The sequence below is a fragment of the Vulpes lagopus genome, chromosome 6 (genome assembly GCF_018345385.1).
Source record: "Vulpes lagopus strain Blue_001 chromosome 6, ASM1834538v1, whole genome shotgun sequence".
In the NCBI taxonomy this organism is placed as follows: domain Eukaryota; kingdom Metazoa; phylum Chordata; class Mammalia; order Carnivora; family Canidae; genus Vulpes; species Vulpes lagopus.
In genome coordinates this window covers 2,777,246-2,801,756 of record NC_054829.1, presented here as the reverse complement: position 1 = coordinate 2,801,756, position 24,511 = coordinate 2,777,246, and the positions used below count along the sequence as shown (strand labels likewise).

Below are 24,511 nucleotides of genomic sequence, written 5' to 3'. Positions count from 1 at the left end.
TTGGTGTGCTTCTGTGACATTATTAGTGGCACAGTGTTAAAAGAAATAGGGGTCCCTGAGCATGTGAAATTAATTGGTCTCTGAAGTGTTTTGTCCTTCTTTGTTTTGGTTTAAGGTTTATATGTGGTGGTTTTTAAAAAAAATATTTATTTGAGAGAGAGAGTGTGTGAGTGAGCATGAACTGTGGGGAGGGACAGAGGGAAAAGCAGGGAGGTTGTCCTGCTCAGCAGGGAGTCCAGTGCTAGACTCCATCCCCGTACACTGGGATCATGACCTGAGCCAAAGGCAGATGTTTAGGTGCCTTGTAGGTGAGGATATATTACTGTGGTGTTAAACAATGAGCTAGTTAAATTGATAGCATTGAAGAAAAGTATTTTTATTTTTTTTAGAGAAGACTGAGTCTAAGTCCAAGGCACCTGTAGGTTAGAAGAGTGAGACAAAATAAACCGAGTAAAGAAATCCAGTTGTTAGTGTAGACAGTTTACTTTAGTGACGTTTGACTAGAATCTAACTTCCTTCTTGGGAATCAGGAAAGGGAAATTTTTCAGGCATTGGCTGACTCAGGTTACTGGACACTGATACAACTAGTTGTGAGGTCGGGATGCCTGAGTGGCTCAGCAGTTGGGCATCTGCAGTGGCTCGGGGCGTGATCCCCGTCCGGGGATCGAATCCCACATCAAGCTCCCTGTGGAAAGCCTGCTTCTCCCTCTATGTCTCTGCATCTCTCTGTGTCTCTCATGAATAAATAAATAACATCTTAAAACAACAACAACTAGTTCTGAGGTCAGCTTGGAATATTGTGAATCATGGTAGGTATGAGATAGCCTGACCATGGGGATAGAGTTTATACCCTTAGAAGATGGAGCACTGGTAAAAAGAGAAGAGCAAGAAATGAGGGTGAGGGCTGTATTCTAGAGGTCAGAGCTACAGGTGTAGCTGCCCAGCCTTTCATTCTGGACTTGCTGGGGTGATCTGGAATAGAACATAAGCTGCTCCCTTTCTGAAGTTTTCCATGAGTTGCCACCTGACTTGTTACTTTATGCATTTTAACTTACTCAGCTTTTATGAAGCACCTCAAATGTGCTAGACAGTGAAGACACAGAGGTCTCAAGGACCTCAGTCTAATAGGGTAGACCGAAGAGGACAATTGTTGTTATTAAGTAGATACCAGGTATTTATTAATATGTGCCCTTTTTAATGTTCACAGAACCCGGGACACAAGGAAGGCATTATTATCCATTTTTCAACAGGGATTGATGAAACGGTTTCTCGTCACTCAGGGACAAGGTGGCTGAGATGGGATTCAGATGCAGCATGGGATTTAAGTCTCATATGTTGAGTTCAGATCCTGGCCAGTGTTATGTTCGATGCAAAAACCCCCTCTCTTCAAACCTAGAGTAGAACAGTTCTGACCTCATAAAGTTGTTTTGTGTATTTTACACACAGATATGTAAAGTACTTTATTTAGCTCAGTTACTGGCACATAGTAAGAGTTAATGATAACGATATCTTTCTGAACCCAAAGTAACTTATAATAATCGCTACCATAATAATTGAGTCTTACAGAGCCCTTTTTCTTAGCCCAGCAGCAGTGTGTCTTTGTTTTTCCTTTAAAAAAATTTTTTTTAAGGATTTTTTTACTTTTTAAGTAATCTCTGCTGTGTGGTTCAAACGCACAATCCTGAGATCAAGAGTTGCATGCTCCACTGGCTGAGCCAGTGGCCTTTGCAATGTCAGGCCCTTTGCAATGTCAGGCCCTTTGCAGTGTCATTTTCATTGTCTTCTTCTTCTTAAAGATTTTGCATACTTATTTGACAGAGAGGGAGGGAGAGAGAGAAAGGGAGAGAAAGCACACAAGTAGGCTGAGCAGTAGGCAGAAGGAAAGGGAGAAAGCAGAGTTAAGGAGCGCAGCACGGGGCTTGATCCCAGGACCCCTGAATCATGACTTGAGCCAAAGGCAGATGCTTAGCCGACTGAGCCACCCAGGCGCCCCTGCAGCATCTTCTTTATGCAGACCATGAATGAAAAGAGTCTGAGCTGTGAGAGTACATCCCTGGTGTTACGAAGTATTGAACAGGGATGGACCGCTCACCTGGCCTGGGAGAGTTATAGGAGACTTTCCAAAGAAGGTAATCCTTGGGCTATTTTGAAAGATTAATGAGAGTCAGCTGGTGGGAAAAGATAGTGAAGGACATTGCTATGAGAAGGAAATGTAAGAGAAAAGACGTGGGAAAGTAAAAAGGCACAGCAGTAGAATTACCATGTGTAGATAGATGAGTCATGAGAACGGGACATAAGGTTAGAAAGGCTGGCCAGATTGTGTAGGGCCTTACGATGCTATGGTTTTATCCTAAAGACAGTGGGGAAGCTGTGGGAGGATTTGTTTTCAAAGTAAACTTATTTAGAATAGTTTTAGATTTACAGAAGTTACAAAGATGGTACAGAGAATTCCTGAGTATGTCCTTGCTCCCTGTTTCCCCTTTTATTATTATCTTACATTAGTATGGTACATTTGTTAAAATTAATGAACCAATATTGTTTCATTATTATTATCCATAATCATAATTTATTCAGATTGCCTTAGTTTTTACCTACTGCCCTTTTCCTGGTCTAGGATCCAGGATGCCACATTCCATTTAGTTGCCGTGTCTCCTTAGGCTCTCTTGGCTGTGACAATGTATTAAGATTTTCCTTGTGTTTGGTGATGTTGGCAGTCTTGAGGAATACTAGTCAGAAATTTTATTTTGCTTTTTCAAACGTTGTATTTATTTATTAGAGTGTGTGTGTGTGTGGGCAGGGGGAGGGGCAGAGGGAGAGGGAGAAGCAGACTCCCTCTGAGCAGGGAGTCCAAATGACTCATGACCAACGTGGGCCTCAATCCCAGGACCCTGGGATCATGACCTGAGCCAAAGGCAGATCTTCCCTGGCTGAGCCACCCAGGTGCCCTAGTCAGGAATTTAAAAAAACGTTCTTCAGTGGGGATTTGTCTGATGTCCTAATGGTTAGACCAAAGGTATTGGGAGGAAGACCCCAGAGGTAAAGTGCCATTCTCATCACATATCAAGGACACATACTAGTAATAGTAACATGCTTCAATTTCTGTCGATGTTGATTTTCGTCCCCTGGCTGAGATTGTATTTGTCAGGTATTTCCACTGTGAGGTTAATTACTCTCCCCCACTTCCATAACGTCTTTTGAGGAAGACACTATGTGCATTCCACACTTAAGGAACAAAGGATTTTAAATATCAGAAATGATTTGATTGGAATTGTTATTGAGAAAGATTGTTCTAGCCAGAGTGGAGAGACTGGCTTTAAGGATAGGTCCATGTGTGAGGTCTTGGTTAGCCAGGAGAGTTCCAGACAGGGTGAGAAAAGGTGAAGAACTCAACTTAAGGCAGTAGCAGTGGGGATGGAGAGTGATTTAAGAAAAGTTGAGGAGGGATCCCTGGGTGGCACAGCAGTTTGGCGCCTGCCTTTGGCCCAGGGTGCAATCCTGGAGACCTGGGATTGAATCCCACGTCGGGCTCCCGGTGCATGGAGCCTGCTTCTCCCTCTGTCTGTGTCTCTGCCTCTCTCTCTCTCTCTCTCTCTCTCTCTCTGTGTGTGACTATCATAAATTAAAAAAAAAGAAAAAAGAAAAGTTGAGGAGGCATAATTGAGTTCAGTGGTTTGGGGTTAGGAGCCTGGCAGGAAGTGGGGGAGGAAGGGTTAAGATGACCTGGAGGTTGGTAACTGTAACCAAGGATTTCATACTGTCAGTTTAACTTACCAGCTGTTGATGACTTTCATCACCTGGCAGAGGTAGGGTTTGTCAGATTTCTCGTCAAATTCAGGAGCACTTGGATGAATTTTGAATTTTTGAGGGCTTTATAATATTTCTGTGTTTACTTTAGACTTTAATTCCAGAGAGCTCATGATAAAAACTTACAGACCTGTTTATTCCAACTTAAACTTTTAGCGTTTAAAAATGAGAACCAAACAGACAAGCATATCATTTGATCGTAGAAAGATACAAGCATTTAGATACCAAAATGGGTTTGGACTTATATGATTTATAGAGGACAAACTGTTGTCGCTTGAGAATTCTTAAATGTTAGGGTAATTAATGGGATAATACTGTGAGGGGGAAAAATGCATACCCCATACTCTAGCTTTTGATTTTTATCTGTTTATACTTCTGATAACTTACAGTGTCTCTGAAATGTGGGCCTTGTATGTAATAGTTAACATAATGGGCTCTGGAATCTATTGCTAACGGGTGAGATCTTGGGCAGGCTACTTCATCTATCTATGCCTTAATTTTCTAATCTGTAAAATTATGATAATGATAGTACCTGCTTCATAGGGTTGTTAGGAGGATCAAATGAGCTAACAACATATAAAAACGTATAGCACCTGCTACATAGTAAGTATATATGTTAAAACAGCAATAGTAGTAATAAACTAGTAATGTTCTTCATTCAGATTGATGTACATTTCCTTCTGAATGCCCGAAATCAGAAGCCAAAACTTTGGTTTTTTGTTTGTTTTTTTAAAGATTTTATTTATTTATGAGAGACACAGAGAAAGAGAGGCAGAGACATAGGCAGAGAGGGAAGCAGGCTGCATGCAGGCAGCCCGATGCGGGACTTGATCCTGAGACTCCAGGATCATGTCCTGGGCCAAAGGCAGACACTCAGGCACTGAGCCACCCAGGTGTCCCTGAAGCCAAAACTTTGAAGTGACAAAATGATTTTTGATTCCTAGCCTATATTTAACCCACAGGTTAAATTTATGGGTACATAGTTTCTTAGGATATACTGAAAGTATAGATGACCAGTTGGGACATTTAAGAATTTACCAGGATGCCTGGGTGGCTCAGTGGTTGAGCATCTGCCTTCATTCGGCTCAGGTCGTGATCCTGGGGTCCTAGGATTGAGTCCTGCATCAGGCTCCCCATAGAGAGCCTGCTTCTCCTGCTTATGTCTGTGTCTCTCTTGTGTGTCTCTCATGAATAAATAAAAAGATCTTAAAAAAAGAATAAGAATTTACCAATTTTTAAAAAATTTTAAAAAGATATTTATTTATTCATTCATTCATTCATGAGAGAGACAGAGACAGAGAGACAGAGAGAGAGAGAGAGAGGCAGAGACATAGGCAGAAGGAGGAGCAGGCTCCAGGCTCCATGCAGGGAGCCTGATATGGGACTCAATCTTGGGTCTCCAGTATCACACCCTGGGCTGAAGGTGGCGCTAAACTGCTGAGCCACCCCGGGTGCCCAAGAATTTACCAATTTTTTTGAAAAAAGATTTTATTTATTTTAAGAGATAGAGACGGGCATCAGGGTGGTTCAGTCTGTTGAGTGTCTGCCTTCAGCTCTGGTCATGATTTTGGGATCCTGGGATAAAGCCCCACATGGCACTCTCTGCTCAGTGGGGAGCCTGCTGCTTCCTCTCTTGCTCTGCCTGCCATTCCCCCTTGTTTGTTCTCTCTTTCTCTGTCAAATATATAAAATCTTAAAAAAAAATAAAATAAAAAGGAGCAGGGTGGGAGTGTAGCAGAGGGAGAGGGACAAGCAGACTCCCCCCACTGAGCGAAGACCTTGGCATGGGGCTTGATTCCATGATCCTGAGAGCATGACCTGAACAGAAATCAAGAGTTGGATGCTTTAATGAGCCACCTGGGCACCTCAAGAATTCACAAGTTTTTAAAGTTTTATTTCTTTATTATTTGCTTGATTCCTACTGATGAGTAATCCCATTCGGGGTGTGTGTGTGTGTGTGTGTGTGTGTGTGTGTGTGTGTGTGTGTTTTATAAGTTTATTTATTAATCTATACCCAATATGGGGCTCAAACCCACAACTCTGAGATCAAGAGTCAACATGCTCCCTGGACTTAGCCAGCCGGGTGCCCCTAGAGCAGTGCCTTTTTAACAGTTGCTCCTAGTCCTACAACCACTACAAGAGAAAAGGGGATAACGCATTTATACTGTTGGACAAAAATAATCCTTTTGCCTTAATTCTCAAGTTTGGGCAGAGTGTCGTTGATAATGTTTTTTTCCTTAATCTCCAATGGACTTGAAATTATATCCACTTTTGATTAAAATTATTTGTACCTTCTCAAATTCTGCAGAGATTAGCCTATTTTATTAGCTTTTTCTAAGAGACCAACTTGGGTTTTGATAATCCCCTCTTTGTATCTTTGTTTTCTGTTTCATTAATTTCTGCTCTTTGCTGTCTTCCTTTCCTTGGATTTATCTTATTGTTCTTTTCATGTTCTTAAGTTGGATGCTTAGCAAAGTAATTTTTAGCCTCTATAATTTATTATGAGCTTAAAGCTATAAATTTTTGGCAAGTTACCTCTTCCATTGGTTCCTGTAAGTTTGTAGCATTCTGTTGTTCAGCTTTTGTGTTTTTGTGGGTTTTTTTTTTTAAGATTTTATTTATTCATGAGAGACACAGAGACAGGCCGATACACAGGCAGAGGGAGAAGCAGCAGGCCCATGCAGGGAGCCCAGTGGGGGACTTGATCCCAGGATCCCAATCACGCCGTGGGCTAAAGGCAGACACTCAACCGCTGAGCCACCCAGGCATCCTTCTGTTCAGTTTTAAGTGATTTTAATTTTTTTTGGTCAAAGTTTCTTCCTTGATCGAAGATTATGTAAGAGTATTTTATCATATCTGAATGTATGAAGAGTTTTGGTTTATCTTTTTCATTATTGGCTCTATTGCATTGTGGTTTATACACAGTATAATGTTTATGCTCCCTATTCTTTGAAATGTGTTTAGATATGGCTTTGTACATAGATAGTCATTTTGTAGATACTTTGTAAATTTGCTTGAGAAGAATGTTTATACTTTAATCACTAGATGCATCCTTCAAAGTATGTCCAATAAATAAAAATTGTTCACTGTGCTTAGGTCTTGTGTATCATTTATTTTTTGTTTGGATGGTCAACAGATATATTAATCTTCCAGTATTGTGACTTGTCAACTTTCCGTTTTCCATCAATTTTTGCCATATTTATTTTTTTTAAGGTTTTTATTTATTTATTCATGAGAGACACAGAAAGAGAGGCAGAGGGAGAAGCAGGCTCCATATGCAGGTCGCCCAATGCAGGACTCAATCCCGGGACCTCAGGATTACGCCCTGGGCCGAAGGCAGGCGCTAAACCGCTGAGCCAGCGAGGGATCCCCTTGCCATGTTTATTTTGATGCTGCTTTTAATCAGGGGCATATAAAATTACAATTGTCATGTCATTTTACTTTCTTTTGTCACACTTCAGTTTATTTTGTTGAGTTTTTCCTTTTTCTGTCTTCTACTGGGTTAGAAGTTTATATATACTAACTTTAATGGCTATTCTTGAAGTTTTACTGTACTCTTAATTTAACTTCTAAAGTTAATCTTTCATCTTTAGGATGGTTCAGCTGTGACTCACTACCCCTGAGTTACATGTTGTTTATCTCCAAAATTTTAGTGTTCTTTTATCAAAAGCCCTTAAATTGGGCATGATTTTATTTTTTATAGGCAGTGTTTACAAAATCTTGTTTACTTACCCTCTGTTTTAAGTATCAGTCTTCCTTTCAGGATTTTATTTCCTGAGCAAATTCTTTAGTGTAGGTAAAAATCTCCCAAAGTTGTTTATGTGAGAACATTTGTAGTTTGCCCATATTTCTGAGAGTTTTGCAGGATACATTCTTAAGATTTCCCCTTACCACTTTAAAGATGTTCTGTTATATCTGGCTTCTGGTGCTTGGGAATTTACTGTCATTTTATTTTTGGTCATCTTTTTCTCTCAGGCTTTTAACATTTATACCAACCTTTTATGAAAGGTCTTTTTTTTTTTTTTTTAAGGTATAATTGACCCACAATAAAATGCATGTCTTAAGTGAGATTTAACAATCATATATAACTATGTTTATCTAACACCTCAGACCAGGTGAAGAACATTTCCATCACTCCACATAGTTACCACCCCTCCTCCACCATCCACTGTCTCATTTCTGTCACCACACAATGGGTTTCACTTAGTTCATGGATTTCATATTAATGCAGCATATATTCTTTACTGGGGTTTTCTGTTCTTTGTTTCCTTTTGATTTTGAGATTAATCCATGTGTTTGCTTGTATTAGCAATTTGTTTTTCTGTGTCTGTGTAGCATTCCTTTGTATGATTGTACCTTTGTTCTTAATCTGTTGATGGACACGGATTGTTTATAGTTTTGTCTATTATGAATGAGGCTGCTATTCTTTTTGTGGATAAATATTTTGTGGATAAATATTTCTCTTGAGTACATATAAAGAAATTGAACTGCTAGGTAGTAAGGTGCTTTTTAAGCCCAACTTCATAAGGAATTGTCTCAGACAATTTTTAAGATTACTCTTTTTGTCTGTGAAATATCTCAAATTTACCATAATGAGACCTAGGTGTTTTTTTTTTTTTAATCCTACTCAGTGGACATACTTCCTATGTCTGTGAATTCCTGTCTTTCATCATATCTAGAAATTATCGGTTTTATTGATTCAAATACTGCCTCCTCAAATCTGTATTCTTTTTCTAAGACCTTGATTAGACGTAGGTTAATCTTTTTTCCATCCTCCACAGCTCTTAACCTATCTCTTATATTTATGTTCTTATCTCTGTGTTGTATTATGAATAATATTTTAGATTTTGCAGCTTTTCAACTGCATCTACCCTGGCACTTTATTTTTTTGTTAGGATGATTTTTCTTTTTTTTAAAGTACCAGCCGGTTCTTTTTCAAATCTTTCTGGTAATTTTTGGTGATGTTTTGTTGCTCATCCATGCCAAATTCTCTTCAAACATTTCATATATGATTCTGTATTTTTTAATTACAGTATCTGCAAACTCTCACAGTAATAGTATGTTTTTTTTTTCCAAGTATTTGTCATCTTTGAATTTGAATTTGAGATTGTCTTGGTTGGTCTTATCATAGCAATCTGAGTGCTTAAGCCTCCAGGAAAGTTGCTCCCCCAACCTTCCTGCTAGGTTAAGGAGAGTAAAAAAGGGGATAGTTTTGGTTTATAGTGATAGGTTTTTAAACATGATTTTTTGTTGCTTACCTGTTCTGAGGCTCTAGATCTGTGGTAATATGTCTCATATCTACTATAAAATAGTAAAAGTTAGATCAAATTCATTGGAACTAAAAAAAATCCCTCACACCAGTCAAACAAAAACAAGTAAATTTTATTGTTTGTTTGTTTTACTGAAACTGAGTGTGATAGTGTATTCTTTATTTCCATTAGAGTGGATGTCCCTGTTAAAGTTCAGAGTTCTCTAATTCTGAAGATGTATTTACTTTTTGTAAGAAATGTGTACTCTTCCCGTTTTTAGGAAAAGAGAACACAAGAATTAAAATTAACATTATGAAATGATTGTTCACAGATTTTAAATGAATATTCTTAATGTTTTTCTTTAAGAGAATATGTAATTGCAGACATACTATTGGAATGCATCTTTATGATGAAAAATCCAAACAAAAAGGAAGTATATACACATTTTTTTCCTCCCAATCTAGTGCCCCACTTCTTTTTTTATTTTTTAAGGTTTTTTTTTTTTTTTTTTTAAGATTTTAATTACTTGAGAGAGTATGAGCAGGGAGAGAAGCAGAGGAAGAGGGAGAAGACGACTTCCCACTGAGCAAAGAGCCTGATGCAGGGCTCTATCCCAGGATGGAGATCATAACCTGAGCCAAAGACAGGTGCTTAACTAACTGAGCTACCCAGGTGCCCCTCTAGTGCCCCACTTCTTTCCTAGTATTATTCCTTATCTGCAGTTTGTAGTTTTGCTTTTGATTATTTTTTTAAGATTACTTATTAGAGGGAGAGTGTGTGTGTGCAAGCAGAGGGAGGGTCAGAGGGAGAGAAAGAGAGAGAATCCTAAGCAGACTCCGAGTTGAAGAGGGCCTGGATCCCATGACTCTGAGATCATGACCTGAGCTGAAACCAAAAGTTGGACCCTTTTTAAAAAAAAAAATTTTTTTTTTAAAGAGTTGGACCCTTAACCAACTGCTTTTTAGTTCATTTATTCACAAAGTACCTATGCTAAAAGCAGTTAAAACACGGATTCTCATTTGCTTTTTATAACAGCTTTATTTCACAAAACGTATAATTCACTTGTTTAAAATGTACAATTCAGTGGTTTTCAGTATATTCCCAGAGTTGTGCAGCATCACTACAGTCAATTTTAGACCTTTCTCCTCATCCCACAAAGAAACCCTATATCTATTAGCAGTTACTCCCCATCTCTCCCAAATATCTCATACCTTCTAGCAAGCAACGATCTATAGAGTTGCCTTTTCTGGACATTTCGCATGAGTAGAATTACACAGTATGTTTTTTTTTTGTGACTGGCTGCTTTCACTTAGCATAATGTTTTCAGATTTCATCCAAAACCGAGCATGGATTAATACCAAATTCTTAGAGCCCTTGGGTGGCTCAGCAGTTGAGTGTCTGCCTTTGGCTCAGGATGTAATCCTGGGGTCCTGGGATTGAGTCCCCCATTGGGGGCTCCCCACAGGGAGCCTGTTTCTCCTTCTGCCTATGTCTCTGGCTTTCTCTGTCTTTCATGAATAAATAAATAAAATCTTAAAAAAAAACAAATTATTTTTTATGGCAGCCCAATATTCTATCATATGGATATGCTCCATATAACTATGCAGTTGACTCCTTAACAGCACAGGTTTAAGCTGTACAGCTGTCCACTTATATGAGGATTTATTTACAGTACTGTGAATATATTTCCCTTATTATTTTAAGATTATATATTTAGTTATTTTAAGAGAAATGAGCAGGGGAAGGAGCAGAGGGAGAGGGAGAAGCAGATTCCCCACTGAGCAAAGATCTGATGCAGGGCTCCATCCCAGGACTCTGGGATCGTGACCTGAGCCAAAGGCAGATGCTTAACCAACTGAGCCACGTAGGCACCCCTGGAAACTTGCTTCTTTCACTGAGTATGATGATGCATTGGAGATATGGCCATGTAGCCATAGTTCACTTATTTTTATTGCTGTGTAATACTCTAATGTATGGATGCTCCACAGTTTATCCATTTATTTCTTGAAGGACATTTGCATTTTTCCCCCTCAGTTTTCAGCAATTGTAAGTAAAGCTGTTATAAATATTGTGTGCAAGTTTTAATGTGAACATGCCGATTCTGTAGGGTATATATCTAAGTATGATTATTGAGTCATTTTTAAAATACTGTATCTTGGGCAGCCCCGGTGGCACAGTGGTTTTGGCGCCGCCTGCAGCCTGGGGTGTGATCCTGGACACCCGGGATCGAGTCCCATGTTGGGCTCCCTGCATGGGGCCTGCTTCTCCCTCTACCTGTGTCTCTGCCCTCCCCCCCCTCTGTGTGTGTCTCTCATGAAAAAATAAATAAAATCTTTAAAAAAATAAAATGAAATATTGTATCTTTATAAAAACTAAAACTTTACCTGAGTGATCATTTTATTTTGCATTTATATTAGCACTATATGAAAATTTTAGATATTCCTCATTCTTGCCAGTGCTTGGTATTTTCCATTTCCCTCTCTTTTCTTTTCTTTCTTTTTTTTTTTTTTTTAAGATTTTATTTAGGGATCCCTGGGTGGTGCAGCGGTTTGGCGCCTGCCTTTGGCCCAGGGCGCGATCCTGGAGACCCGGGATCAAATCCCACATCGGGCTCCCGGTGCATGGAGCCTGCTTCTCCCTCTGCCTGTGTCTCTGCCTCTCTCTCTCTCTCTCTGTGACTATCATAAAATAAAAATTAAAAAAAAAATAAAATGTTTAAAAAAAAAAAGATTTTATTTATTCATGAGAGACAGAGAGAGAGGCAGTGGGAGAAGCAGGCTCCATGCAGGGAGCCCCATGCAGAACTCGATCCCAAGACTCCAGGATCATGCCTTGGGCTGAAGGCAGATGCTCAACTGCTGAGCCACCCAGGAGTCCCCCTTTTCTTTTCTTTTTCTCTTCTCTTTCTTTGAGAGGTAGAGGGAGGGTGCTTGAGCAGAGAGTAGGAGAGAGGCAGAGGGAGAGAGAATCCTGAGCAGGCTTCATGCTCAGCAAGGAGCCTGATAAAGGGCTGGATCTCACAACCCTGAGATCATGACCTGAGCTGAAATTGAGAGTCAGACCAATGAGTCACCCAAGCACTCCTATTTCTTTTATTTTAGATGTTCTAATAGTATGTATTGATTTCTCATTATGGCTGTGATTTGCATTTCCCTGATGGTTAATGATCTTCAGCATCTTTTCATGTGCTTACATGCCCTCTATATATTTGGTGAAGTAGTTGTTCAGATCTTTTGACCATTTTTTAAAATTGGGGTATTTTCTTTTTGTACTTTTTGAAGTTCTTTACATTCTGGATACAAGTCCTTTGTTTTCTCAGAATCTACAGGGTCTCTTAACAGTTTCTTTTGTAAAACAAAAGTTTCAAGGTTTTGATTAAGCTCAGTTTAACATTTAAGATTTTATTTATTTATTTATTTATTTATATTTTATTTATTTATTTTTTTAGAAAGAGCATAGGCATCATGGGGGGAGAGGGAGAGGGACAAACAGACTCTCTGTAATGTGGGCCTTGATCGCAGGACCCCAGGATCATTAACTGAGCCGAAGGCAACACTTAATCTGCTGAGCCACCCAGCTGCCCCCTTTTTAAACTTTTATAGGTTGCACTTCAGGTGTCATATCTGAGAACTCTTTTCCTAAACCAAGTTCATGAAGATTTTCTCATTTTTTTCCTTAAATTTTTACTTTAGGTTAGGTTTTACTTTTATATATGAGATCCAGGCTCCTTGCAGGTGTGAGGTATATAGGTTGAGGTTCACTCTTTTTTTTTTGTTTGTTTGTTTTTTTTGTTTTGTTTTTTGCAAATGGAGATCCAGTCATGAAAATCCACTTTGTTGAAAGGGTATTGAATTAAATCCTTTCTCTATTGAATTGCTTTTGCACCTCTGTTACAAATCAGTTGACTATGTTTATATGTCTGTTTCTGGACTGTCTCCTGTTCCATTGGTTTGTGGATCTGTTTTCTTTGCCCATACCACAGGGTCTTGAGTACTGTTCCTTTAAACAGTTAAGACTTAACCAAGAGGGGTATGCAGCTTCCAACTTTGACCTGACTGTTCTGGCCTCATTTTACTTCCCCTTTTAATCTATTTGTCCTTTTGTTTAATATCAATATGGACTTGCAGACTGTTATTTTATTGCTGTCATTTATGTTTTTGTTTATGTTGTTCTAGATTTGGCCAGTTGGAGACAGATCTCATCATTCTTTGAACACTTTATTACCTTCTGGCATAACAAGATATTCCAGAGTCCTGTTGTCCATTTCCTGTCCTGGTCCTGGCATCAACCATTCCTCTAAAGGAGTCCTAATTTCTTTTATAAGAGAACATGTTTAGAATCAAGATCTGGGAGCTAGATGTGCTCATTTTTGCTGGGTTGCATCACGGCCCTCCTAGTGGACATTGAAAACTATGAGTTTGTACTGTTACCATCAAATCCTGTCCAGCATTACAGAATTCTTTCCTTTTATTTGTAATTCTTTTATTCAGCATAATTACTTTGAGACTCATTTCTGCTTAAATAGTTCCTTTTTTTTTTTTAAGGAAAAGTTGCTTAGAAAAATTTATTCCATTGAGTAGTATAACACAATTTTAAGAAATTGCCAGACTTATCCCATAACACCACCAAGTGATGGTACCATTTTACATTCTAGCCAGTAGGGCACTAGAGTTCTAGGCCCACCACATTATTGCCAAACCATGGTATTGCCTGTCTTCTTAATTTGATACTCTTAATAGATTTGTTTTGGTATCTTGAAAGTTTTTAATTTGCCTTTCTCTAGTGACTAATGATTTTGAATAGCTTTCAATTCTGTGTGCTTATTTGCTGTCCTTATACCTTCTTTGGAGGCATGTTTATTCAAATTTTTTGCCCTTTTTTTTAAACAATATGGTTATTTCTTAATGTTGAGTTTTGAGGATTCTTTATAGATTCTGGATACAAGGCTTTATCAGATGTGTGATTTGTAATTATTTTCTTAGTTTTGGGCTTGGCTTTTCATTTCCTTAAAAGGATCATTTGAAGAGTGGAAGTTCTTACTTTGGATGAAGTCCAATTTCTGGATTTTTTTCTTTTATAGATTGTGCTTTTGGTATTTTATCTAAGATCTTTTTCAACCTAAGTTCAAAAAGGCCTTTTTTTTTTTTTAAGATTTACTTATTTTTTAAAAAAGATTTATTTATTCATGAGAGACACAGAAAGAGAGAGGCAGAGACCTAGGCAGAGGGAGAAACAGGCTCCTTTCCTTGCAGGGAGTGTGGAACTCGATCCTGGATCTTGGGATCGCACCTTGAGCCAAAGGCAGATGCTCGACTGCTGAGCCACTCAGGCGTCCCAGATTTACTTATTCTTATTGGGGGGGGGGGAGCAGTGGGAGAGAGAATCTCAAGCAGGCCCCCCTTAAACACCGACACCCACACAGGGCTTGATGTCATAACTCCGAGATCATGACTGAGTGGAAATCAAGAGTTCAGATGCTTAACCAACTGAGCCACACAGGCACCCCCAAAAAGGTATTTTCATGTTTTCCTCTAGCAGTTTTATAACTTCTGCTTTTCATTCAGTTCCATCATCAGTTTTGATTTATTTTTTGTATATTTTGTATGTAAGGTATGGATTCATGGTAATTATTTTTAATTTGAATATCCATTTGTTCCAGCATCTTTCATTGAAAAGATTCTTTTTCTCCATTGAATTGTGCCTTTGTGCCTTTGTGGAAAATCAGTTGATCTTGTATGTGTGGTTCTGTTTTTGGACTCCATTATATTAACTTATTTCCCTGTGTGACAGTACAACACTGTCTTAATTACTGAATCTTTGTATTTAGTTTTGATTTAGGTAGATCTTCCACTTTTGTTCCTTTTCAAAGTTGTTTTGGCTCTTTAGGTACTTTGTGCTACTGTGTGATTTTTAGAATGTTTTTCAGTTCCTACAAAAAAACAGGCTGGGATTTTGATTAGGATTGCATTAAATCTGTAGAGCAGGGGCACCTGGTGGTTCACTGGTTAAGTGCCTGCCTTCGCTCAGGGTATAATCCTGGAGTCCCAGGATCGAGTTCCGCGTTGGGCTCCCTGCATGGAGCCTGCTTCTCCCTCTGCCTGTGTCTCTGCCTCTCTCTTTCTGTGTCTCTCATGAAGAAATAAATAAAATCTTTAAAAAAAAATCTGTAGAGCAATTTGAAGAGAATGTTATCTTAATAATATTGTGTCTTTTGATCCATTTACATGGTATGTCTTTCCATTTATTTAGATCTTTTTTAGTTTTTCTCAGGATGTCTTATAGTTTTTGGTGTATATGTTGTACCAGATCATTAAGGGAATAGGAATATGAAAGGGATATTCTTTAGTTTTGATTTTTATTAACTTTATTAACTTCTGAAAGAGGTATTCTTTAATTTTCATTTTTTGAATTGTTTTGATTTTTTTTTTACTATTGATCTTGTTTCCTGCAACTTTGCTAAACTCATCTGTTCTAGTAACTTTTTGTTGATTTTCTTTCTTTCTTTCTTTTTTAAGATTTTATTTATTTATTCATGAAAGACAGAGAGAGAGAGGCAGAGACATAGGCAGAGGGAGAAGCAGGCTCCAGGCAAGGAGCCCAACGTGGGATTTGATCCCGAGACCGCGGGATCCCGCCCTGAGCCAGGGGCAGGTGCTCAACCTCTGAGCCACCCAGGCGCCCCACTTTTTGTAGATTTTCTACACAGATGATCATGTGATCTGTGAATAAGACATTTTTAAATCACCCTTTTCAATGTGGCTTCCCTTTATTTGCTTTGACTTTTGATTTTTAAAAATTTATTTATTTATTTATTCATTCACATTATTCATTCATTCACACACAGAGAGAGGCAGAGACACAGGCAGAGGGAGAAGCAGGCTCCTCGAAGGGAGACTGGTGTGGGATTTGATCCCAGATGCTGGGATCACTCCCTGGGCCGAAGGCAGACGCTTAACCGCTGAGCCACCCAGGCATCCCTTGACTTTTGATTTTTAACTTGAAGGTGCCACAAGGTTGTATTCCATATGGGGTTCCCCCCCCCCACCTCTTTGTTAGTTAATTTTACTTTTAGATTATATGTGGCAGTAACATTGTTCTGAAAGAGCCATATAACAATGGAATATTACTCAGCTATTAGAAACAAGGAAACCCTACCATTTGCTTCAACGTGGATGGAACTGGAGGGTATTATGCTGAATGAAGTAAGTCAGTCGAAGAAGGACAAACATTATATGGTTTCACTCATACGGGGAATATAAAAAATAGTGAAAGGGATTATAGGGGAAAGGAGAGAAAATGAGTGGGGAAAATCAGAGAGGATGATAGAACATGAGAGACTCCTAACTCTGGGAAAAGAACAAAGGGTAGTGGATGGGGTGACTGGGTGACAAACACTGAGGGGGGCACTTGACGGGGTGAGCACTGGGTGTGTTATACTATATTTGGCAAATAGAACTCCAATAAAAAAATACACACAAAAAATGAAAGAGCTATATATAATGTGTTGCTGAAGGGTAGATGGGAGTATCTTTTTTGTTCTGTTCCAGTCTCTCCATCCTTTACACCCTATTCCCACCTTGCCTGATTCACAGTGTCCCACACTTTGGGTCTTTCCCTTCCACTATCCCATTATTTTTCTTTAAAGTAACTGCCCCCTAGATTTTGCCAAAAGTATAGAAATTCTTTCTTTAAAAAATCTGGGAACACATTGATAAAGATTACAGATCTTGCATTTCATAAAAGTAGGAATTCTTAAACCAGGCTTTATGAATTTTCTGAAAGTATGTTTATCTTGGTGTTTGCAAGTGCACGTGTGTATGGACATGTGTTTATATTTTGTTGGGATTTTTTTTTTCTAGAGTGGAATCTAACTTTCACATGCTCAGAGGAATTTATTTAAATAAAAAACAAAGGTCTCAGGGGTCTTGGGATGGTCCCCTGTGTTGGGCTCCCTGTGTAGCCTGGAGTCTGCTTCTCCCTTTGCCTGTGCCCCAGCGCTTCTCTGCTCATGTGCTCACATGCTCTCTCTCTCAAATAAAATATTTAAAAAGGGAAAAAGAAAAAACAAAAGCAAGAATACCTTTCAATGAATGAGTTTGGGCCTAACCAGTGTACAGGCTTTTAGTGAGCCTCTTCTGTCTTAAATCCTTCGTACCTTTTGAAAATAACATTTTAATGTAGTATATGACTGTTGCTTGTGGTTAATCCAGTTATACATGTCAGCTCAACACCTGCCACTTGTAAACCTTTTGCCTGCTATTTTGTATCATAGATTTTTAAGAATTTGAATGCATTTAAGAAGTTTGCATTCAGATTAAGTATTTTTAGTGGTTATTGTTTAATAAAATTGTTAAAAGAACCTTTGGGTTTCTGTTGTCAAGTCCCCCAAAAAGTTATTCTGGCAGAGAGGGATAAAGGTAACATAAAGCACACATGAAGAATACATATTTTAAAAGAATCTTTGAAACTTCTTTGGATGTCCCATGTCTGAAAGCAGAATGTCCTAGTAGTATATAGTGCTTAAACCACTGGGCACTTCAGTCCTGACTCTGTCTTCTTTTACTAAATGACTGGTTTCTTTTCCTTTCCTAGCATATGAGAATAATAAACCTGTTTGTTAGTAAGTAAAAGTCTTACAAGTAGATACATTTTGGCAGACTCTAGGGCCACCCTCACCCTTTTGATGGTAAGTGTGCAGGTTCCATAGGGGCAGATTTCAGTAAAGGGTGGGTGATGTATGTCACCATGTTCTGAAGATTAAAAGACCAGAGTGGTGCTGTTAATCATTGTTTATTATGTCTGTTAAATTATAATAAAAAATTTCTTATTTATTTCTCCCAAGCCAAACTAGCAAGACGCAGTCAAGAACGAGACAATCTTGGCATGCTGGTCTGGTCACCTAATCAGAATCTATCAGAAGCAAAACGTAAGTTTTAAAGCACTTTTATTTTCCCCCTTTCTTACTTAATACAGAGTTTTAAAGTCACTTTTGTAGCTAAAAGTCCTTATACATGTTATATTTTTTTACATTTTAAAATTAAATATTAATATTTTCTTTACTGGCCTGTCATAAGGACTTAAATTTTTTTTCCACTTTATTATTTTTAAAAATTTTATCTAAATTCAGTTAACTGGGGGGGGAGAAAAAAAATAAATAAATTCAGTTAACTATTGTATAATGTATTATTGGTTTCAGAGGTAGAGTTCAGTGATTCATCAGCTGCATATAACAGCTGCTCATCACATCATGTGCCCTCCTTAATGCCCATCACCCAGTTACCTATCCCCCCCCATCCACCTCCCCTCCAGCAGCCCTCAGTTTGTTGCCTATGATTAAGAGTCTCTTATAGTTTGTCTCCCTCTGATTTCATCTAGGACTTAAAAAGATTCTTAACCAGTGGTTTCATAATCTTTCCTTCAAAATGCTGTATAAGCTAATACTGGAATAAGTAGGAGGAAAATCTTAAAGTGCAAAGAAAAGTATCATACAGTGTAAAGCTCCCTCAGCTGGGAATTTACAGATTTATAAATTTCTAATTTGAAGGGTTACAAAGGGCAAATGCATATTATTGGAAAACAGGCTTTATATTGTAAGACTTCAGCCTAGCTAGAAGGAGAACTTCTGAATTGACTATTTTATGAGTTTAAAATTGTATTAGGATGAATACCCTGAGCTACTTTGGATCTTACTTTTGGGGCATAGAAGGTCCTATAGCTATTAGTAATATTAATGGTATGTCTGAATTTGCTTTTTCAGCTTTTCTGTCCCTTCTGCTCAAATAATAGCAGCAAATTTAATTTTGTATCAGATGTATCAGAAAGTCTTTGACGTTTTCAAAGTTTTTATTTTCTTCTTAACTTAAAGAAGAAAAACTAAATCCCCTTTTGGAGAATTTTTCAGTGGGGGCTCATGGATGGAATTTATGGGGATTTGTGAACTTGGAAGTCACATGCAAAGTGTTTTTTTGGTGTATGTTTATTTTTCTGGAGAAAAAGATGTTGGATTTTCAAAGGGGTTTTTGATAAAAACAGGTTAAGAATTAATGCTCTGAAATGGGATAGGGCTTAAAGCCACCAGTGGTAAATGTTATCAAGAAATGTGAGTGAAGGGTCAGATTTCTAGGCTTTGATCAGGATTTCCCAATGTGTGTTTTCTAGTATTAAAATAGGTGTTGATGGGAGAGAGTACACATATTAAATGTTCTCCTTGTATATTCAATATCCATGTTATCACGAGCTTATATGTTAAAGAAACATGTTTAATTTTGACTAAGAAGGATTCTTTTTTCTTCTTTCTTTTTCTTTTTCTTTTTTTTTCCTTTTATATAGTCCCCTCCATGGAACATGGGAAATGCAGCTACTCTTAATACGGTGAATTTAGCAGTAATAAAATAATCTCAGTCTAATCTGATTTTAAGAGTATCTTAATTTTGCCTCTATCAGGCTGCTACTTAATGAGTTTATAATGAAGAACAGAATAGCAGAAGGAAGTGCATTGGCATTTCTGATGTCTTTACTGAGAAAGACCTTTTAAGTATTTTCTGTTTGTTTATTTCCCCTTCGAGTACTTGCATTAACTTATAAAACCAATCTTCCTTCTTTTAACCTGTTCTTTTTAACAGAAAGCTGAAAATCTGTCTCCCTCTAATTTTTAAAGCTTTACTTTCCTGAACTCTACTAGATAAGTTTGCTTTCAAAGGAGTCTTTCAGATGGTCAGTCATCCCATCCCCTTTACCATCTCAGTCCAAATTAAGTTGTTTCAAGTGTTTTTCAGATGGTTTGATGTTTAGGTTTCAGAACAGAATTTTCAGAATCCTTATGCCAAGGACTGCACTAAATGCATTCATTCTTTACAGTAACCCAGTAGGAAGTTTTGTCCCCATTTCACAGATGGCATTCCACAGTTCAGAGTGGTTTGTGAATCTGACACAGATAGTGGTCAAGCCAGTAGCAGTTTGCAGGTGTGCTGGTTTCACCCTGGCTCATGCTTTGGGAGAGCTCATTAACGCTCAGTGTTCTATATCTCTGCCATGATCCTTCTGTTCCTACAGTTCAGAATCTGTCACAATCCTTGTGATTGTATTACCTGTGACATCTGTACAGTCAGAATTTAATTTTTTGATATTTTCTTATTTTTCCTAGACCTAGAAGAAAAGAGACTATGAAAAGTTAATTGATTTTTATTTTTTAATTTTTAAGGTTTTATTTATTTATTCATGAGAGACACAGTGAGAGAGAGAGAGAGAGAGACAGAGACATAGGTAGAGGGAGAAAGCAGGCTCCTTGCAGGGAGCCCGAAGTGGGACTCGATCCCCAGAACCTGGGATCATGCCCTGAGCCTAAGGCAGACGCTCAACTGCTGAGCCACCCAGGCATCCCAAAAGTTAGTTGATTTTAAAATAATGGTATTGCCCAAAATACATTTGCAGTTTTAATGTAAGCCTTTAAAGCTTTAAACTTTTAAAATCAATATACAAGTAACATTTCTAGATTGTCGAGAGTTCAGAAGACACAGGAAATTATAAAGAAGGACCAATCCACAGATTATTCTATTACCCAGAGATAACTTGTTGAACGTTTTGGGATTTTTCCCGGTCCTCTTTTTTCCCTCTTGTGTGCATATTTATATAAGTGCGATGATGTGGGTACGTATATGTCTGTGTATTGTTTTTCAGAATATTAACCTAAGCATCTCCCACATTGTTAAATAACCATGTACTATTGCATCATCATATAGGTAGATCCATATATTTAATCTTCTTCTATTATTTTTTCTTGTGTTTTTTTGTATATATATATATATATATATATATATATATATATATATATATATATATTTATATTGGAGTTCGATTTGCCAACATATAGCATGATACCCAGTGCTCGTGCCGTCAAGTGCCCCCCCTCAGTGCCTGTCACCCAGTCATCCCATCCCCCCACCCACCTCCCCTTCTACTACCCCTTTTTCGTTTCTCAGAGTTAGGAGTCTCTCATGTTCTGTCTCCCTCACTGAAACTTGCCACTCATTTTCTCCTTTTTATATTCCCCAAATGAGACCATATATGTTTGTCCTTCTCCGATTGACTTCACTCAGCATAATACCCTCCAGTTCCATCCACGTTGAAGCAAATGGTGGGTATTTGTTATTTCTGATGGCTGAGTAATATTCCGTTGTATATATAGACCACATCTTCTCTATCCATTCATCTTTCGGTGGATACCAAGGCTCCTTCCACAGTTTAGCTATTGTGGACACTGCTGCTATAAACATTGTGGTGCAGGTGTCCTGCCATTTCACTGCATCTGTATCTTTGGGGTAGATCCTCAGCAGTGCAATTGCTGGGTCGTAGGGCAGTTCTATTTTTAACTCTTTGAGGAACCTCCACAGAGTTTTCCAGAGTGGCTGTGTCAGTTCACATTCCCACCAGCAGTGCAAGAGACTAATCTTCTATTAAAAGTTTATGTTATTTCTGACTTGTTGGCTGTTGTAAAAGAAAGCTATAGAGAAAAACTGAATCATAGAGCTTTGTCCTCTTCCATTTTTTGTTTTTATTGTGTTTTTAGTATTTTCTTAAGATAAAACTCTAAGAATGGAATGTTGGTTAACAGGAACTTGCCTAACTGCTCAGGGGTGAGGATGTAAACATAATGTGGTGCCCTGATGTGTTAGGTTCCTCTAGTCATCTCCTATTTGTGGAGCTTTGGGAATCATGTAGTTCTTGGCTAGTAGTCTAATGATACTTAGGCCTTAAAATGTGATTGTACCGTGAATGCAGACAGGCGTACACAGTTTTGTTTTTTTTTTTTCCATTTGCACACCAGTCATTTCCCCCTCAACTCCCTTTCCCACAGTATATGGGCAAAAAGAAGTCTTGTCTTCTTGCCATTCTTTATTTTCAAAGGATGGAAAGTCTTGGTTGTTCAACATTGATTCTGACTCTACATAGAAATAGGAAATTTGGAATATGTACAGATTGCTAAGCAGGTATCCCTCATGTAAAGACATCTGTAGATCCCTGATGTTTCTTGGGTTGGTTTCTTTCTTCTCAGGAGAGTAGCTATTTAGAGCTCTGCCTCTTAGGGTTATTGCAAGTTTACAGAATTATTTTCTGGTCATTAAAATAAATGCTGTTGTAAAAATTTCACATAATACAGAATGTATAATGTAGATAATTATTCTCTCATAGTCACTGTGTATGTGTGCTTTTTTCTAAATTTTTAATAGACTTTTTTGTTTATTTGAGAGAGAGTGCAAGAGCACAAGCAGGGGGAGGGGCAGAGGAAGAAGCAGACTCCCTGCTGATCAGGGAGCCCAATGTGGGACTCCATCCCAGGACCCTAGAACCATGACCTGACCTGAAGGCAGACAGTTAACTGACTGAGCCACCCAGGCATCCCTAATATTTTTATACATATTAATAAATATATGAATTTTTTATCATGAAGTAGGAGCAAACTGAAAACCGTTTGTTCTTAACAGTACATATGGGACTGTTCTACCTCAATACATTTACAATTACCTAGTTTTTAAATAACAAGTAATGGATGTCCCATAACTTAGTCTTTTTTTTTTTTTAACTCCAGTGTAGTTGACACACAATGTTATTACTTTCAGGTGTACAAGATAAGTGATTTGACAAGTCTATACATTATGCTGTGCTCACTGCAACTATCACCATACATTGCTATTATAGTACCTCACTGACTGTATTCCTTATGCTGTCCCTTTTATTTCCATGACTTACTTGTCCCATAACTGGATATTTGAAGTCTTTTAGTTCTTCTTTCTTTTTTAAACTTACTTATTTTTTAAGTTTTTATTTTAGTCACTTGATGCTAAAGTCTTTTGGTGCTCAGTATCACAGGTGTACTCCTTAATCTCCATCACCTGTTTTCCCCCAACTCCCCCTGCCCCCGGCCACCCCCACCTTCCACTGATAACCATCAGTTCTCTGTAGTTAAAAGAGACTGTTTCGGGGATCCCTGGGTGGCTCAGCGGTTTGGTGCCTCTGCCTTCGGCCCAGGGCGTGATCCTGGAGACCCGGGATCGAATTCCACGTCGGGCTTTCTGCATGGAGCCTGCTTCTCCCTCTGTCTGTATTTCTGCTTCTCTCTCTCTCTGTGTTTCTCATGAATAAATGAATATAATCTTTAATAAAATAAAAAAGACTGTTTCTTAGTTTTTAAATTAAAAAAAAAAAACTATAGGGAATGATAAATCCCTAGAAATAGAGTTCCTAGGCCAAGGGGCAAATACATTCTTTTTTTTTTAATTTCATTTTTAAAAATGGATTTAATTTTTAGATGAGTTTTAGGTTCACAGCCAGATTGAGTAGAAAGTACAGAGATTTCTTCCCATACACTGTTACCCCCACACATGTGTACAACCTCCTCTACTATTGACAACCCCTAAACTTGTTACCAGTCAACCTACACTGATACATCATTGTTACCCAAGGTTCATAATTTACATTAAGATTCATTCTTGTGGGATCCCTGGGTGGCTCAGTGGTTTAGCGCCTGCCTTCGGCCCATGGCGTGATCCTGGAGACCTGGGATCGATCCCACATTGGGCTCCCTGCATGGAGCCTGTGTCTCTGCCTCTCTCTCTGTCTCTCATGAATAAATAAATAAAATCTTTTAAAAAAATATTCATTCTTGTGTTGTACATTCTGTAGGTTTTGACACATGTATTCACTATTGTAATTACATACTGAATAGTTTCCCTGCCCTAAAAATTCTCTGTGGTCTGCCTATGCATCCCTCCTAACCCCATAACTTTTGGCAACTACTGATCTTTTTCCTGTCTCTGTAGTTCTGTCTTCTCCAGAACTGTCATATGGCTGGAATGATACAGTATGTAGCCTTTTCAGATTGGCTTTTTTGACTTAGTGATAACACACATTTGAGGTTCCTCCATGTCCTTTTCATGGCTTGATGACTCATTTTCTTTGTGCTGAACAGCATTGGATTATCTGGATGGACCACAGTGTGTTTACCCATTCACCTACTGAAGGACATCTTGGTTGCTTCCAAGTTTTGGCAATTATGAATAACGTGTATTATTCATACGAACATGTATATTATTCATATGAACATGTATATGTGGGTTTTAGTGTGTGGACATAAGTTTTCAGCTCTTTAGGGTAAATACTAAGGAGCAAGATTGCTGGATTGTATGTTAATATATTTGATTTTGTAAGAAATTGCAAGACTCTTCTGAAGTGGCTCTGCCACTTTGCATTCCCACCAGCAATGGATGAAAGTTGCTGTTGCACTGTGTCCTTGGTTAGTCAGTGTTTTGGATTTTGGCCACTCTAAAAGTGTGTAGTTTATTTTCTTTTGAGCTAAAAAATAATATATATGCGCAAGATAAAATATTCTACATCTCCCAAGTTAACCAGTGTTATGTTAATATTCTGAGTATCTGTTAGTCCCTTACACTTATTTTTTTGTT

At 38.2% G+C, this 24,511-nt stretch overlaps 1 protein-coding gene across 3 annotated transcripts in view; it reads left to right on the top strand.

Annotated features, from left to right (window-relative positions):
• The window catches only part of RCOR1 (REST corepressor 1), a 124,856-nt gene that overhangs the window by 59,260 nt on the left and 41,085 nt on the right, over nucleotides 1-24,511 (top strand). For all 3 annotated transcript variants that reach the window (XR_005988369.1, XR_005988370.1, XM_041758577.1), the window contains exon 3: nucleotides 17,896-17,979. Coding sequence is in view for 1 of the 3 variants with exons in the window: in XM_041758577.1 (XP_041614511.1) it covers nucleotides 17,896-17,979 (84 nt within the window). In the remaining 2 variants the exon portion in view is untranslated. The remainder of the gene's footprint in view (nucleotides 1-17,895; nucleotides 17,980-24,511) is intronic.